General features: G+C 40.6%; 1 protein-coding gene across 1 annotated transcript; it reads left to right on the top strand.

The window, feature by feature from the left end:
- Window positions 1-4: 4 nt before the first annotated feature.
- Window positions 5-14,729, top strand: LOC110975279 (translocating chain-associated membrane protein 1-like). Its single transcript, XM_087131975.1, has 11 exons — window positions 5-233; window positions 1,624-1,690; window positions 2,353-2,471; window positions 3,999-4,115; window positions 5,196-5,285; window positions 6,103-6,156; window positions 7,313-7,383; window positions 8,205-8,315; window positions 9,209-9,352; window positions 10,304-10,464; window positions 11,999-14,729. Exons 1-11 carry the CDS (start codon window positions 105-107, stop codon window positions 12,100-12,102), a joined length of 1,167 nt encoding a protein of 388 aa, XP_086988101.1. The 5' UTR covers window positions 5-104; the 3' UTR covers window positions 12,103-14,729.
- The last annotated feature ends 2,501 nt before the right edge of the window (window positions 14,730-17,230 follow it).

Here is a 17,230-nt window from a genome sequence, read left to right as displayed (position 1 = left end):
ACAAACCAGACGGTTGTTCACTGCGCTTTCGATGCTTCTCCTATCACGATACAGGAGGAAACCCTTCGTTTCAGTCAGTTTCAAGTCGAAACCAAGCCGAAATAATGGCAATCCGGAGGCGTGGCGGGAGCACCAAGAATCCACCGATTCTCAGCCATGAGTTTGTGATCCAGAATCATGCAGACATCGTGTCGTGTGCTGCAATGCTCATTTTGCTCGGTCTAATGTTTCAGGTTTGTATTTCGTCTGCACAGCAGGACGGCAGCACCACTGAACAAGAATTTCACGTGTACTGTGCGATTGCCACATCAGCACAACTTTGTGCACAAACTGAATGGGGGTTCCCCATATGGCAATTCATAAAGTAGCACAGTTAGACAAGCATGTGTTTTGCCACGAATGCATTCCTTTTAGGCTGACTGCATTAATTATTTGTATATGTAATTGAGGTTTGCTCATGTATCTCTCAGTTTCATTTAAAAAAACAGAGCAAAAGAAAACGAATTGCATCAGTTTACAAATGCTAATTTAGCCTGGGTCAATGCCTACATGTACATGATATCACATCCCACCTCCATCATGACCATGGTAAGGTCCACTCAGAGTTTAGCAATATTTCATGTCACTCTGTTACTGTGACTAGTTCAATCATATCAGTAGAAGGAAGTGCAGTGTTTCTTTCTTCATGATCTTTGACAGTTTGAGCATGTTACTTATCAGCAATTTAGTCCAATATTGCTAACTAGCCACTGACTAGGAAGCCTTTTTGTTTTATTTGGTTGCAACTGTGTAATTCGAAAGTTTTTTATTTCTTATGTATCAGCTGGTAGCCTGTTTAAGATATTGTAATTGTCTTTCTTTTTAATCTTTTTAATGGTATTTAGTGTACAGCACTTTGTGATGTCGTTGACATGGAAAGCGTTTTTAAATAATTCATATTATTATTATTATATTGAAAAATTAAATTCTGGGTTAGCCTACATCAGTAGGCCTATGTTAACTCTTCTTCATACACTGACACGTCGTGACTGAACTTTTTAAATTGGTAAACTGATCAAGTTGTTCTGAAGTGAAACCATTCTGTTGGAGCTTGTGTTGCTTGTCAGGCTTTCAGCGTGGCCTGCTTCCGTATTCGTCTCACTTTCTGAACTCGAGTTTACACAAACCTTACCCAAGATTCAAGAGGCCGATGGGCAGTGTTATTTAATTCAATCTAAAGTCTTGCTAAGTTTATCATTGTGCGTACGTGTATTACAGGGGATTATGATTAGTTGTTGCAACATAATGCAACAAAGTGCAAAGTAGTACAACGCACTCCCACAGCAGATTTTGTTGCTTTCTTCAACGCACAGTATAACCACCAACCTTGGTATTATACATTTTTATTGATTACCTTATCCAATAATATGCAACAGTTGTTAATCTCTGTTGCCTTTTACTTCTTCAAGGAAGCTTTTTGAAAGCAAAAATGGTCACTTGTAATTTTACCTCGTCCTTATCCCCATACATGTAGTTGGTGCACACGTGTAATGTTTCAAAACTGCTGTCAGCTCAAAACTCGCATGCAAGTGAAACAAACGCTGACAGGGAATCTTGATTTTTCTTTCAAATTTCCTGTTGCAGATTACCAGTCCACTCTCGTCAACATTTGTTGCCATGCAATATAACGTGACAGTCAACAATACTGAAGGTACGGGATGCACCCTCATCATCTGCTGCAGTGCTTCAAAAATTTCCTTTCATTTGTGGGATTTGCCCTTGAGATTCAGTGATGCAATTCCCACAGCTGCGAGTTGAGTTACTGTGTGCAGGCATAGACCGTGCAGGGTATAGACCGTAAGGGAGGGGGGGCGGGCCACACCGATTTCTTTAACCCATGCAGTTTGAGCTACAGTTTACTGCCTGGCCACTCTACTTAGCCAAAGACTTGACCTGAAAAAGTGGGGGGGGGTATTACATGTAAACGAGGCGCAAGACCATTATGTGAATGACATTGTAACTGTTTGTGGGAGTGCTATTGTGACAAAAGTACACAAAACTTAAATCTTAAAACAAATCTTATTGTGTGCTAGCCCTAACATTTTTGTTTGGACGCATGGTGGAGAGCATTAGTGGTGTAAAAGTGATTAGGTTTCTCTCTTTTACACCCTTTCCTAAGCAAGGAGTCAGTATTCACCCCAGTATCGAATCAGGCATTTCAAACTATAGCCAAGGGACCTCCCCCCCCCCCAGGTCTGACATCTGAAAGCTACAAAGTATGCTTGAAGACTTAATCCTCATCCGTTGGAGCAGGTCACACTTGGATCTGAGAGAGTCTGTGAAACATGCCTACTCACTTCTTCCTTCTTTCAGATCCGGATGCTGAACCCACGACCCTCTACCAGCATGGCCTATTAGACATCTTTAGTGTGTTCTTTTACTTCCTCATCTGTGTGGTGATCCATGCCGTCATCCAGGAGTATATCTTGGATGTAAGTAGGAGGCAGGAGGTTGACGTCCCCCTGGCTAGTTCCTTAAATAAAACAAAGGAAAGACATTGATCTGGACCCCTCAAGAGGTTATCCATGGTTTTCTTGGGATTGAAACTGTCATACATGTAATTTGAAGGACAAGGAAGATTGTCCATTCGTATTTGGGTGATTCTAGAAATTAGAGGTCCGACTTGGGGACATTGTGGTGTTCTGTTACGGGTGAAACCATTCAGCTTGTCTGGATGGATCTAATATTAGTACCGTTCACATTCTGTAGATCAAACAGTATTACATTGTTTAGGACCTGTACAATATACAGTTCAATCTGCACAATGTTTGATTATGTGGTTACAATTTTACACGAAGAAAAGTTGAATGGCTTCACGTGTAACAGGACACCAAGATGTCCTCAAGTTGGACCCCTAATTTATAGAATCACCCATTTGTGTACAGAGAGAGACGTGGCATTTGTGTCTCTGAGCAAGGCATTGTACTGTGGTAAATGTTCTCCATGAAAGAGAACACAGACTAGTAATTAGAAACAGGTGATTGTTGCAACCAACATATGCCATCTCACTGTCAATAAGGAGCTGAGGTATCTATTGGTGTGATGGTCAGGGGTAACAATAATCCTCACTTTTCAGCATAAAACCACATGGCTGCTTTACCATCCACTGGTGACTTACTGGACCCACGTTCCTAACTGTAACCCTCCAAGATCTTTAGGTTTTGAGGGAATGAAAAAATTTAAAAAGTGAGGCCTGGTCACAATTACATCATAATAAAGGGCTTAAAGGGTAGTTGCAATCAATAATTGTTTTATTATAAACGTTCAAAAGGTACATGTACGTGTACCCTTGCGTCTCAGTTGACCTTAGTTTAGCTTTCGTTTCAGTGTCTAAGGATATTTTATTGTCTTTTTGATATTTATGCTAATGGATTTCCATATTCATGAGGAAAATGGTGATGTCATCCCAGAACAAAGCCTCAGTGTTACATTGGTTTGTACCCAAAAAGGTCCTGTGTTTTTGTAGATTTTGCTGGATTCAGTTTTCTCTACTTCGCTGATGCACTGTTTATGTGCATAGCAATAAGCAAGCATCAATCCCTTTCTCAAAAATGTTTTCAGTAAGTAAACTCTGGGTTCGCAGTTTGAACAGAAAAGCGCCCTAGATGGCATCACAGCAACAGCAACCTCAGTTGTCTTGGAAAGCATAAATAATTTTAAGTGTTTAAAAAGGGCGCCTTTCCATGCATTTAACTAAAGTGGAATATAAAGGGGGTTTTCACACATTGAACTGTTGAAGAAGAATACAAAGTCGAAGAAAAACTGTGTCGAAGAAAAATTCATTGCAGTTACACTTCAAAATTGTTTGAAAGTTTATAAGTACAGAAATTCTGTTGTCTTTCAGAAAGAAAGATTTTGAGATTTCAAGAAGGTTGTAAGAGTTTGGACTCAACGTTCAATTGTGTGATTATGGGTGTACGTAAATCTAGAATGATCAATTTCTGGTCTTGGCTTGGCAGAAACTTAACCGTAAGCTGCACCTGTCCAAAGTCAAGCACTCCAAGTTCAACGAGTCGGGCCAGCTGCTGACCTTCTACCTGATGTCTGTGATCTGGGGTGTCCACGTCATCGTCAAGGTGAGTTAACATCAGACTTGCAGGGGGGAAAGTGACCCAGTGCTTGGCAGTTTTGACCCTTCATCAGGGGACCAGGGAGACACTTATCTTGTGGGATGGTCTACAGATTTTATAGATTGAATGTTCAATTCTGCACTCTCGTCATATTTCCATAGATTGTATGCTCTTAAGTTGAAAACTCTAATACTTTCTGAATACGTCACCTGTACCGACTAGTATTGTATTTTGATGCATTGTATTATCTCCTGCCTGCCAGTGTTTGTCCGTATGTGTATCATTGCCAAAAACATGTTCATGTCTTGTATCGTCCTTTGTTATAATATGTATGTCTGTCAATAGGTTAGGGTGCATAAGCAAATCTATGCTTCACCCTTTACCTAAATGTTGTTCTTTAACGTGTTAACCACTACCAGCCGGGGACTCCGAAATCGGAGCCGTATGGTTTATATGTGTGACCGGGGTCTCCGAACTTGGACAAAGGAAACAGGGCCCTGTAACAAAAGACCGTACTCCGAACAAAAGACCAGGCTGCTGGGCATGACCGGCCTTTTTTCGCTCTCAAAAGTGGTGATAATCCAGCGTTATTTTGAAACCGTATACCAGGGTTTGGGGTATTAAGAGCAAGCGGATTACCACCGGGGACAAAAGCTCTCCACCACCGCAGCGATGAGCCACACAGCACCGCTGCATGCTAATCTGGCCCCTATTGAAAAGAGGTCAGCAGTGCACTGAGCCAGGTTCGTGAACAAAAGACAGTTGTATAACACCGCACAATCTGGGCTCTGTTTACAAGGCTGCAGGCCTGGCTGAAATATTCGGGCGTCAATGAAGGTCACCTGTCAACTTAGAGTAGTGCCTGAAGATTACTCTGTGTGGCTATAAACGACTGTTAAATGGAATGATGAATTGTTGAAGGATTTTGAAAACGGAAAAAATGATAGTCATGCCGGCCCAGCATCCTCAACATTGAAAAATGCCCCGGCACGAAGTGGTTAATGTGTGTTAATAAAGGTTGCGATTTTTTTTTTAAACCCACTTACCTGCACCATTCTTATTCTTTTTTTTTTTCTTTTCTTGCAGGAGGGATTGACAGAGAACATCTCCCATCTTTGGGACGGCTACCCCTACATCCTCAAGTCCTTTCGCTTCAAGTTCTACTTCATTGTACAGGTGCATGTTGTTCCTTCCAAGAAGTGATGTACAAGATAGCTTGGGTGCTAAACGATGTAATGTACCATGTATAAGCATTGTGCACACAATTTGTCAGTATGTAGTGAGTCATTTTTTGATAGGAATGATGAAATTGGCCTTATGTGAAACTTTGTCTTATGCAAAAAGTATGGTTAACTGTAAGCTGTGAACTTAAAATGATGCTGTCAGTTGAATTGCTAAAAGGGAGGTAAATATAAATCCGAAAAAATCATAAGCAATTGTTTGTTCCAGTGTTTCAGTTGAGACCTCTTAAGACCTTCAGGCAAGACCTCCAGTCAGAATTAAACAAGCTAGTCAAATGAACTACAATAAAATAATAGCTAGTCTTGTGGCTGGTCTTGTGTCTGGTCTTGTGTCTGGTCTTGTGACTGGTCTTGTGTCTGGTCTTGTGACTGGTCTTGTGTCTGGTCTTGTGTCTGGTCTTGTGACTGGTCTTGTGACTGGTCTTGTGTATGGTCTTCTGGATGGTCTTGTAACTGGTCTTGTGTCTTGTTTTGTGTCTGGTCTTGTGTATGGTCTTGTGACTGGTCTTGTGTCTTGTTTTGTGTCTGGTCTTGTGTCTTGTTTTGTGTCTGGTCTTGTGACTGGTCTTGTGTCTTGTTTTGTGTCTGGTCTTGTGACTGGTCTTGTGTCTTGTTTTGTGTCTGGTCTTGTGACTGGTCTTGTGTCTTGTTTTGTGTCTGGTCTTGTGATGGTCTCGACTGCAGCACTAGTTTGTGTTTGAAACAATTGTTTCCCCTATTGATTCAATGCTGTGCCTGTTTTCCCATTGCAGATTGCGTATTGGCTTCACATCTACCCAGAGCTATATTTTCAGAAAGTTAAAAAGGTGAGAAATGTTGATGCAAAAAGTTGATCAGAAATGTGAATGTGAATCAGTTTGGTATTCCAACAGCATATGCCAATGTGTGCATGCATCTGAGGTCATTAGGGAACAGCAATATACATGTGTGAGGTCTACCCTATCAGCATGGCCATACGCCAACACCCACTCATGCTTCATTCTCAAATGACCTTGCCTTTTTGTAACACTCGCTCATGCCTCATTCTCAAATGACCTTGCCTTTTTGAAACACCCACTCATGCTTCATTCTCAAATGACCTTGCCTTTTTAAATCACCCACTCATGCCTCATTCTCAAATGACCTTGCCTTTTTAAAACACCCACTCATGCTTCATTCTCAAATGACCTTGCCTTTTTGAAACACTCGCTCATGCCTCATTCTCAAATGACCTTGCCTTTTTAAAACACCCACTCATGCCTCATTCTCAAATGACCTTGCCTTTTTAAAACACCCACTCATGCTTCATTCTCAAATGACCTTGCCTTTTTAAAACACCCGCTCATGCCTCATTCTCAAATGACCTTGCCTTTTTGAAACACCCACTCATGCCTCATTCTCAAATGACCTTGCCTTTTTGAAACACCCACTCATGCCTCATTCTCAAATGACCTTGCCTTTTTGAAACACCCACTCATGCTTCATTCTCAAATGACCTTGCCCTTTTGAAACACCAGACTGGCTCATTTTTGTATACAAATATTATTATCAGAAATTCTCACCTGTTTTGATGGGTGGTCTTATTCGGAAGTACTGTGGACTCGCTACACACATTGTAAAGGGTGCTAAACAGCATTTCAGCGAGGGGATGTAACTAGACTTCATGTTTTAGTAACCCTTATAAGCTGTTCATTTCTTTGCATTTGGAAATCAATTCACACAAACCAGGGATAGCAGGATTTTTGGGAGGGGGGGGAGACTAAATAGGCTGGTCCCTTCTGCATGATATTCTTGCCAACAAGCAGTCTGGAACCAGTCTTAGCCTTCACTCGTTTGCACTAAATACAGCTTCACCAGATCATCCTTGTGTGGCTCTTTTGGTGTATGGAAAATTACCATAAATATTTTTAATGAAATTGTTTTTTCCTCATAATTTCATGGATGGTCTACAGATTTTTTGTCCCCATTTTTCTGTGTTTTCAGGAGGAAGTTAGTGCACGCATCAGATATGCGTCCTTTTACCTTGCCTTCATATTGGGGGCATACATTCTCAAGTAAGTGGGGTCACATCAGTGTCCAAAACAGAAGAGGGGTGGAGTCGGGTTAGGTTGGTGGGGGAGGGGTTTCAAATGGAGTAAAAGAAAAATAACTGAAGAAAATCCAACAGTCTACCACGATCAAATTTTGTCAGAATCGGAAGTTGTTGCACCACGTAAAGCTTCCCTGCCCAATTCTGTACCTGACTGCTAGAATTCCCCCTTTTTTTGGAGCAAAGTTCATGGAGAGTAGAAATGGAGTTGTGCTAAATTATCCTGCTCGGGGGCACACAATTATAGTCAGAAAGGCAAATAACTGCTGTAGCTAGTAATAACGTACCACCTGTGGGTGATGGCCACAGATAATATCCAGTGGCCCTCTGAGGCAGGTATATTATATCTTGGCTGCCAGTCACAACGGAAACACTTCCTATAGTGTTTGTGGTTGCTGCAGGATCTAATATGAAAGGGTCAAAGAAACTGAAATTCTAGTGGTATTGATAATGGGTAGCTCTGTGCGTTCTGCACAGTCTCAGTGTACTGGCATCGTTATTTCATTGTACCCTTACTGTTATCATTCCTTGGATCCATCTCAATAATTTTGTCCTTCTCTGCACTCACACGGATCCATTGATACCCTACCCTCAGAAAGAGAGTGACTTTAGTAGAGTTTAAGTGGCTGGCCCAAGGTCACAATATTTAGCCAGCAGCTGGATTCGAACCCCAGACTCTAAGATTGGGGATTTCAGACCCTAGCCCCCAGGCTCGAACATCCCCAAAATGATGTTGTGAAATCGTGATTGTTGATATTGTTTGTACTGTTCGTGATTGCCTTTCAGCCTTGGACATCTTGCCCTGCTGTGCCTTGTGATCCATTACATTGCTGAGCTGACATTCCACCTCGCACGACTCCTCTACTTTGGAGAGAAAACCGAGTTTTCGGACCCTTTGTAAGTTGGCATTTTGTCCGTTTTTGGAACAAAAGCAGAAACTGGTGTGTTGAGGCTTTTCAAAAATTCCTGATGGAAAATAGCTCACTCTGTAAGGCAAACGTCTTGCAGACTTGTCAAAGCCCAATTGCATTCATGTTAGGGTGTGTCAAAGAAGTTGGTTTTACACATGATCTAGCATGGTACTTGCATTCTGGAGGATTGAAGGTTCTAATCCAGTTAATTTCTGTGTCCATCTGTGAGAGTACCATGTAAGTGTAGGCACCTACATAGTTAGTTTCTCTACATAGTTTGATGATTGTATTCAAAAAGCCACATCCATATCCATTTAACACTATCCAGGCTTACGATATTGCTGATATCACTTGTATCTTATCTTTGGGGTTTGGTCACTGGCTACATGGTGTTTTGGGTTTTATAGCCTCAGACTGGCACTCATTAACCCTAACCCTCCAGCCCATTTTGGCTACAAACTCGGCCAGACGCATCAGTCTGCGTCTTTGCCAAAATGGCTTGTCTGCCCAGTGTAACAAGAACCAACAGGTCAACTCTCCCAAAGGCCAACCAGCTTGGGAGTCTGTGGTTGCCAGTCACCAAAAGATCCATCAGTGGTATTCTTTAATGACCAGTTTGTTCGGCCGCTGTTGCCCAGTGCTTCAAAGCTGTTCCACCTGATGGACTGTGCTGAGTCTGCCAGGGCTTTAGGGTTAAAGATATTGACAGACTGGAATAACCACCAACATAGGGCTGGTTGGTTGAAGTATTCTAGCGATTGCAGGTTCAAATCCCACACTAGGTAATTTTTTTTCTCATAATGAAAGAAGGTCTATTTTGGTGCCAGACTGTGACAAAATGTTTAACATTGCATATATCCCCTGTGGTCCGGTTTGTAGGTTTAGTCTGTGGCTGGTTCTTTTCCTGATTGCCCGCCTCAGCGTGGTGACCTTGACTGTTCTGGTGGTCTGGTTTGGACTGGGCAAGCTGGAGAACAGCGGACTGGACATCAAGGCGGGCAACTTCAATACACCGGTCATCAGGTACGGCATCCCGGTTGGCCAAAGTCCACTCTGGTATCCCCCGATTGAGGGTTTTAAAGTTATTTGAAAGGCATTCTTTGGATGCAGAAATAAGAGGTTTTACTTTTATTGGCCGCAGATCAAGTTGTGTTGTGTTTTCAGATTTTGTTGTTTTGAAATGGGTGGGAGGTTTATCGGCATTAAAGCAGAAAAGGCGTGTGAATTTGTGGTGTTTATGGGAAACAGGTACGTGAGTGTGCACAATAGGAACCTTTCCAAATTCAAAGGGAAACCGATCGGGGAAAAATATATTAATTTTGTTTTTCAGTGTGCTCCATAACAAGTTTCAGACATGACAGAAGATTATAAAGTGACTGTTTTCAGTATGTCAACATTGTCAGTGTTGAACAAGAGGTCATTAATTACTATAACCATAATGAAATGCAAATGTGATGATTTGTACTTCTCAACAAAAAATGTCAAAAACCTTTCTTTTTTGTTGTCTGACAGGTTGACTGGGTAATTTTTTGATATTGTTACAAAGAGTTCATCCCGTAATTTGGAGTGGGTTCAACTGGGCGCTTAGTCCTGATGTACAGCCCAAAAACTGGAGGGGAAAAAAACCCAGAGATCTTTGTCAGTTTGCGGTAGAGCAGAGGGGTTTCCATCCTGATTAGCGTTTGACAAAGGACTTCATCTGTTGCTAGTTATATACGCATAAGGTACAAAAATGTATGGGCAAAGTCAACAGAATTGAAAATTGATTGAGGAAGAAGTTGTCATTTATCATGGACATGTTGTTAAAAGACTCATTGATTTGACCTGTTTGAATAGGGATATGTGTCTTCAAAATGAGCAAGTTATTTGGCGGAAAATGTGTAGAAAGACTGGTAGATTTGTCAAGGCTTTGAAGAACTGATGTCGTCATCACTATCCCCATTTTGCATGCGGAGTTTGCCTCTCATCTTGCAGGGTTAGCATTCTGGCGGGAGTGTCCCTCTTTCAGGCCTGGCTGCTCTGGATAGTCCTAACCTTCCAGCTACGCCGACGACGAGAGAACCAACAGGCGGCCGCTCCCCGCAAGAAGACCCCAATGGGCAAATCCAAGGACAAAAAGGCCAAGAAAGATGAAGGTAAGGCCCCTCTTGACCTTTGACCTTCGACCGTCATTTTTAGTCCACTAGGTGTGCAGGGTTGTAGACCAATAATTAAGCTGCTTTAGGAGCAGTGATCAATACTTCCCTTCAAAAACTCAGGAAAATATGAGTATTGAAGATGTATACATCATCTTAAAATTTATTTGCTCATCTTTCAGTTGCTTTTCAAACTTTCTTGGGTTAACTGATGATTTTTGAAGACAGTTCTTCTAAAGATGATATTCACCATCGGTAATCACTATTTTGAAAATCAATATCACACTCATTGCAAAGTAGCTTCCAGCCCTTCTTTTTACAAGCCATTGTGTGCTTGTGCCACAAAATACTCTAATAATTATAGCTAAGAATTTGATAATCACATGCATTTTTAAGCCTATTTTATGAGCTTCATTCATGAGTTGGCCTTATTGAAGCAAGGTTAACTCTTCATTTTATGAACTTGAGTCTACTGGTAGCTATGAAAGCATTAAAATTAGTTTTTATGACAAATTATATGTAGTACTGATCTGTTCTGATGACTAATTTAAAATTTATGATTAAATGTAGCTGTTTGAAGCCAGATTTTGAAAAATACTAACTGGGAGGCTTGGAATCATAAATCAGTTTGCTAACACCACATTCAACAGTTAACAAGCTATAAAAAGATTCAGGAAACAAGATCTAAGATGGCTGCCCAGTAAAGAACGTCTTGAAGGCAGTCTCCCTGGCCCACATGACGCACATCTTTCTTGTTACAAAGGCCGCCCTGCAGCGCACAGTGTTTACAGAGTACATGTCGTATATTGTTTGCATTGTTTGGAGCCAGAGTTAATGGATCAACACTTTAACAACAACACTTTGCACTGGAGACGGCCATTGTCTCACTTGATAAAGAAGACGTGTACATCGTTATTTTGCAGAGAAAAAGGCCTCTCTGTCTAGTTTCAAATGTACAACGTAAAGTTTCTAACCGTACACTTGACTTCTTTTAACATCTGGAAATTGTAGTATCTTAAATATTGTTGTAATCTAGTCCATCATAAGTCTTAACAGGTCGTCCAGCCTTGAGACATAAGCCATTCAAGTAAATTGTGACAACAGCACTCCTTTGCCATCATCCATGCTCCTTTTACTTAAAATGACACTTGTAAACTAACATGTGATTGATTTCTTAGGGGCCGTCCATAAAGTACGTAGGCATGAAATGCCAACTGTTCAGACCCCCCCTTCCCCCGTACACATGGTGTACGCAGTGGCTTTCACAATTCCGGATGACGCTGCCGGTCTTTGCGTCATGAGTAATGTTGCCTTTTTCTAATAATGGGCGTTGGCACGGGAAGATAAATGGTGGGGTGGACGGTGGAGAATACTGTGTTCGAATTTCAACGCACGAAAGCAAACTCTGGTATTTATTTGTATGAGAAAGTGTATTGATATGACGAAAAGATTCATCTTGTGACTTCCACATAGGAGGGTTTTAATAAACACTACTTTCATGTGTCTTTGAAGCATCTTTTGGTTTTCCCTACAGTCAACAAGATGCTGAAGGCAGAGAGCGTGGAAGACGAGGGATTTAGCGACATGCCCGCTGAGAATGGAGGAATGCGCACCAGAAGCAAGAGCAAGAAAAAGTAAAAAGCAGAGCAGTCCTTTTCTTGTCCTTTTTGGTCATTCTTAAAAATTTCTCATTTGCGTTTTTGTTGCGTTACTGAGTATAGCCTCTCAGTGTGTTTCAGCATTGAGAATTTCTGTGTTTTTTTTTTTTTCAAAAGGGAGTTAAATGACTTGGCCAGTTTCACGAATATTTCTCTGACATAGGATTGTTGGCACTGGGCCCTTTTTAAACTAAAATTTGACCTTTTCCATAAACTTCAAGTTTTGTTTGTCATCTTTTCTTGCTTCTTTTTTTTTCCACTGGGTTACTTATAAAGTTTTCCAATCATGTAAATATTGTACAAAGTGAAGCAATGTATCCCCGGTGCATTGGATCTTCACAAATTTCCATGGAGTTGTGCCATGTGAAACAGCAGTCCTTAGAACTTAGTTACCTTCGATGGTTCTTCAAACTGTTGACTTGGTGTACAAGCATTTGGACATTACTAGCATTATTTTGTCGATGATTGTCATAAGCTCTTTTTGGTAGTTCTAGCTTTTAAATGGGAAAGTGTAAGGGATTAAGTGATTTCCAGCTGCATTTTCTTTTGGCCCTAATTAACATTATTAAATATCTTTTAACAAGTTGGGAGTAGAATCCATGCATGGTTAATATTGATGGTAAAATAGGCGGTTTCCTAATTTAGTGTATTAAAATATAAGGAAAAGTGGTACCTTACAAGTTTTTGTGTTCCTTAATATAGTTGTTTAATGTTTGATGCAGTTTGGTAATGTATGATGGATAATAAGTCTATATTTAAAGATATCTGCTTGTTGATAGCTCATTATTTAATGTTTCTTGGAGAATTCAATGGCGTGTTTTTGATAGGTTTCGTTGTTTAAATGAAATCCACCCTGTTGTAATGTCTCTTATTAAAACCTAAACAAATGAGGAGCATTAACTGTGGAATTTAATTGACAAGTAGTTTGTAATTTGTTATTATTACTTATTATAAATGTGCATCTGTGATTAATGGTTGCATTTTTCCCTGTGTCGTTGCACCTGTGAACTTGATTCCACTTCCTCTCTTTTCCTTTTTTTCCCACTTTACTCTCACATTGTACAACTGAGGTATACATGTAATAATCAGTATCGTGTGCTGTCTAATGATAGAGTGTAGGTTTTAAGAAGACTGTGTGATCTTTGGTAATTTTTTCTCTCACCAAAGAGTCTTCCGTTTTTGCTGGGCTGGTTCATTATACAGGTACCTTCTTTGTTGATGTGTGTACACTGTACCTTGAACAGTTTGTATTTGCCTGGCTATGACATTGACCCATCATTTTGTAAACAAAGGTCACGTATTCTGTTTGTTATTGTCTCTGTTGTTTATGATATTGATATGAAAGTTTCTAAGCTTAGAACAGCAGCAATAGGGGTCAGTGTTTTAGAAATGTTCACAAACTTCTGCTGTAAATTCCTTGGACCTGCTAAGCAACAATTCGCTTTGCACAGAGAACAGTTACCCAGCAAACACTGGTTACCAGCCAAAATGCCATGGTGCATATTGCTCAGAGCTGGTACCCAGCCACATTTTGCATAGCCCGTGGCAGTTCTGTAGAATCAGTCGGTATATGTTTAAAACAGCCCGTATGCTCTAAATGTGTAAAAACAAGTTGTTAATTGTACATAAATTTAGTCTGGTTCCCAGACTTGACATTTTCACTTGGGTATAATTTGTAAATTGGGTAGCTACCATTGATGCAATGTGTGACGCAGTGTCTTTAATGCAAGGTGCGCATGCCAGTTTATTTAGAAAGCAATGGTTAACAGAACATAAACAAATGTGGCAGTAAGTACATGTGTTCAAAAACAAATGTTATAAAAGTTGAGAAAAGTTACCATTGTGTAGCATGTGAGGAAATCTGTGAAGAAAGGTAGTTTTTAAGTGTTAGATATTTCCGAGCATTGAATACGTCCAAAATCACAGAACATGAGTCTGAAAAAGTTGTCAAAATCTTACGGTCTGGTAACTAGACTATACATAAATTATGTACCAAAAACATTTGGCCCTCTCACAACCCTTTTTAACCAAACCTCAACTGTGTTGCAAGTTTGGTTTCCCCTAGCACCTAATACATGAAAAGCCTGGAAAGTTTGAACCAAATGAAATTGAACGTCATACATTATGCTTGTGTAAAAACGATTAGAAATTGTGAGCTAAGTCTTGCAAGTCATGTCAGTCAGGGACATCAAATCATGCAGCAGTACCCTGAAGCGACAGCTGCTAATGCAGTTAAAGTAAACACATGAATAAGGCCCATAGGTCAGTTACCCTGTGGATATTTCACTTTGAATAATGGTCCAATGAAAGGATCTAACTGACTCCAACTGCATATCTGACCAAACGAAGTACACCTAACCAGTTCGTTGTTCACTTGAAAAATTATCTCACTGTTCAGCACTGCATATTCATGAGTAATTTTGAATATTTATCACTGAATTGTACAGTTCATGTAGATTAGATTTTAAGCCTGATGCCTGTAGATTGCTATAGCGGTAAAAAGAAGTTTCTGTTGTCATTTGAATGTTAGAACCTTAATTTTTCTCCTTGAAAACAAGTATTAAGAATTAAACCCAAATCTGTATATTTAACAACGTGAATAAGAAATTATTTCCTGTCTTCTTTTTATTTGAATGTGATACGTACCCTCCTCAGACGAAAACTTGGGATGTGCATGAAAACCTCACTGTTGGTTGTCAAAAACAACTTGCTATAAAAATGACCTTTCCCCGTTGGCAGTATTTTTGAGGTCTGTAACTAGTCCTTTCTTCTCGTAAGACTGATCAATTAGTGCTGAAAATATGTGGATTGTTGGTGCATGAACTTTATTTCATCATCGGGTATTTAAAACGGAGGTCTCACCTTTGTCATAAAGCATTGCTTAGAATATTTGTTAAACTTCATCCCAGCAATATATTCATGCATCGAAGTCCCTGAAACAAGGTTCTCGTTAATGAAGATGTGACTCACTGAACCCGCCTAGTCCAAGCATAGGGTCCGAGTAACTTCGACTCTACAAATCCCCTTTTTAAACGTTTGGACGTGGTCCGGCGATCATATAGTACCCCGACCATGTCCAAAGGTTAAAAAAAGTGATTTACATAAAGATACTACGACCAATTGTAAAAGTATTTGAAATTAGATGCAAGTCTTCTTTATTGGATTGCGTGATCCTCATTTGCACTTGCGTACGTAGTAGGATGACGAATAATGGTTATATAAATGACTCTAAGTGTAACTTTTTTTCTGTTGTTTTAGGTGTGTAAATGTACTCATCAAAGATGCATCAGTTTGATTAGCTTTCCCTCTATAAAAAGAGTTTTCTGATGAATGATATGCATATACGTCTTCACTTGAACCTATAACACCACTATACATCGTTTAGCTGAAAGTCCAGTAATAGGCCCCCCTATAATCCTGATTTGTAGAGTCCAAGTTACTCGGAGAGCTTAACCCCTAATTTCAATTTGAAATGCCATGCATTTGTTCCCCTCATCTGTTCCGTCTTTTATCAAAAATGTTTGCTAACTCTGCCTTTAAGCCGACCTCAAAACTGTTAAATGTTTGAAAATAAGAAAATAAGCGTTCGTATTTTGCGTATTGCTTTGACCGGTATCTTCTTCTTTGGCGCGCGGCCGAGACACCCTCTGCGCCTGTCCCATTGAAAGTTTATTAACTAATCATGAAACAGTCGTATGACAGTCTATAACTGGTGTCCGCGTCTGGCTCGCGCATAACGTTCGTATAATGCGCACAAAAATTCTATTTCCGAGCACCAGTTGATAGAAAAAGCATCCCAAGATGGCAGCGGCCATGTGCACGCTGTCCAATTCTGTCTCAGAGTTCGAAGACTGGCTGTCAAAACGATTGAAAGAAATAAATATTGACGATGAGGTGTTCGGTTCTTACATCCTTGGAGTCGTCGATACAGATGACTCAACAGATGAAGACAAAATGGAGACACTGATGGGTATTTTAGCTGAGATAACTGTGAGTAAAATAGTCGTGGCGCATTCTAGCCCTAGTGTGGCACGGACTCTCACTCCCGATCCATCCTTAGCCACACACCCGTATACGCAATTTCGTGTCGACGTATTGGACATTTCGGCGCACGCACTTATCATCGTGGGCGCAATTTGTTTTGCTCACGAACATAATTCTTGACCTTTCCGCTTTCTAAACACTCACGTTATTCAGGTATTTTCCAGTCTTTTTGCCTTTATCCATTCAATCTCACAGGCTCGCTCTCACAGTCGCCATCTTTAAAATAAAGTCGTTGAACGTTACGTCACTTGACCCCTCATCGTCTCGACAGCTGTTCCATGTCAAGACATCTAAACTGCTGCCAAAGTTTTGGAAGAGTCCATTAGTACATGTAGTATCTTATCGACCAGTCCGTGTTTTACATATGTCTTGACATGGAACAGCCGTCGAGACGATGAGGGGTCAAGTGACGTAATGCTCAACAACCTAATTTTAAAGATGGCGACTGAGAGAGTGAGCCCATTAGATTGAATGGATAAAGGCAAAAAGACTGGAAAATACCTGAATAATGTGAGTGAAATCATTCAATAAATGGTTTTTAGAAAGCGGAAAGGTCAAGAATCATGTTCGTGTGCAAACCAAATTACGCCTACGGTGATAAGTGGGTGCGCCGAAATGTTCAATACGTCGACATGAAATTGCGTATACGGATGTGTGGCTAAGGATGGATCGGGAGTGAGAGTCCGTGCCACACTAGTGGGGCTAGGCGCGTTCATGATCGTCTTGGCCAAGCCTAGCCCTGGTTGGACGACGTCTACATTAGTCACAATGTAATGTAGATGTGGTCCAACCTTGGACACGCCAGACATTATTGCCCTGTAGTGTAGGCCTGTAGTTTTAGTTTGAACTAGTAGTGGGCCTACTTGCTGTAGTCCAGCCTCGTGAATAAGCCTTATTCAAGTTATTTCTGATACTGCATGAGTGGTTTTGCACAACGGTAGAAAGGCATTGTGGGAAGGGAAAAGGAGCAAATATTGCCCATGAAAATTGTGAAAACTGATGCCTACGTTCCAGCACAAGATACAGCCGCGTTGAGGGCCCATTGTGGCCAATTTTCTTTTTAA

This window comes from Acanthaster planci, unplaced genomic scaffold, assembly GCF_054643075.1.
Source record: "Acanthaster planci isolate LZ-2023a unplaced genomic scaffold, COTS_SCS Contig42, whole genome shotgun sequence".
NCBI classification, from domain to species: domain Eukaryota; kingdom Metazoa; phylum Echinodermata; class Asteroidea; order Valvatida; family Acanthasteridae; genus Acanthaster; species Acanthaster planci.
The sequence above is the reverse complement of the archived record's forward strand: the minus strand, read 5'-3'. Positions and strand labels throughout refer to the sequence as shown.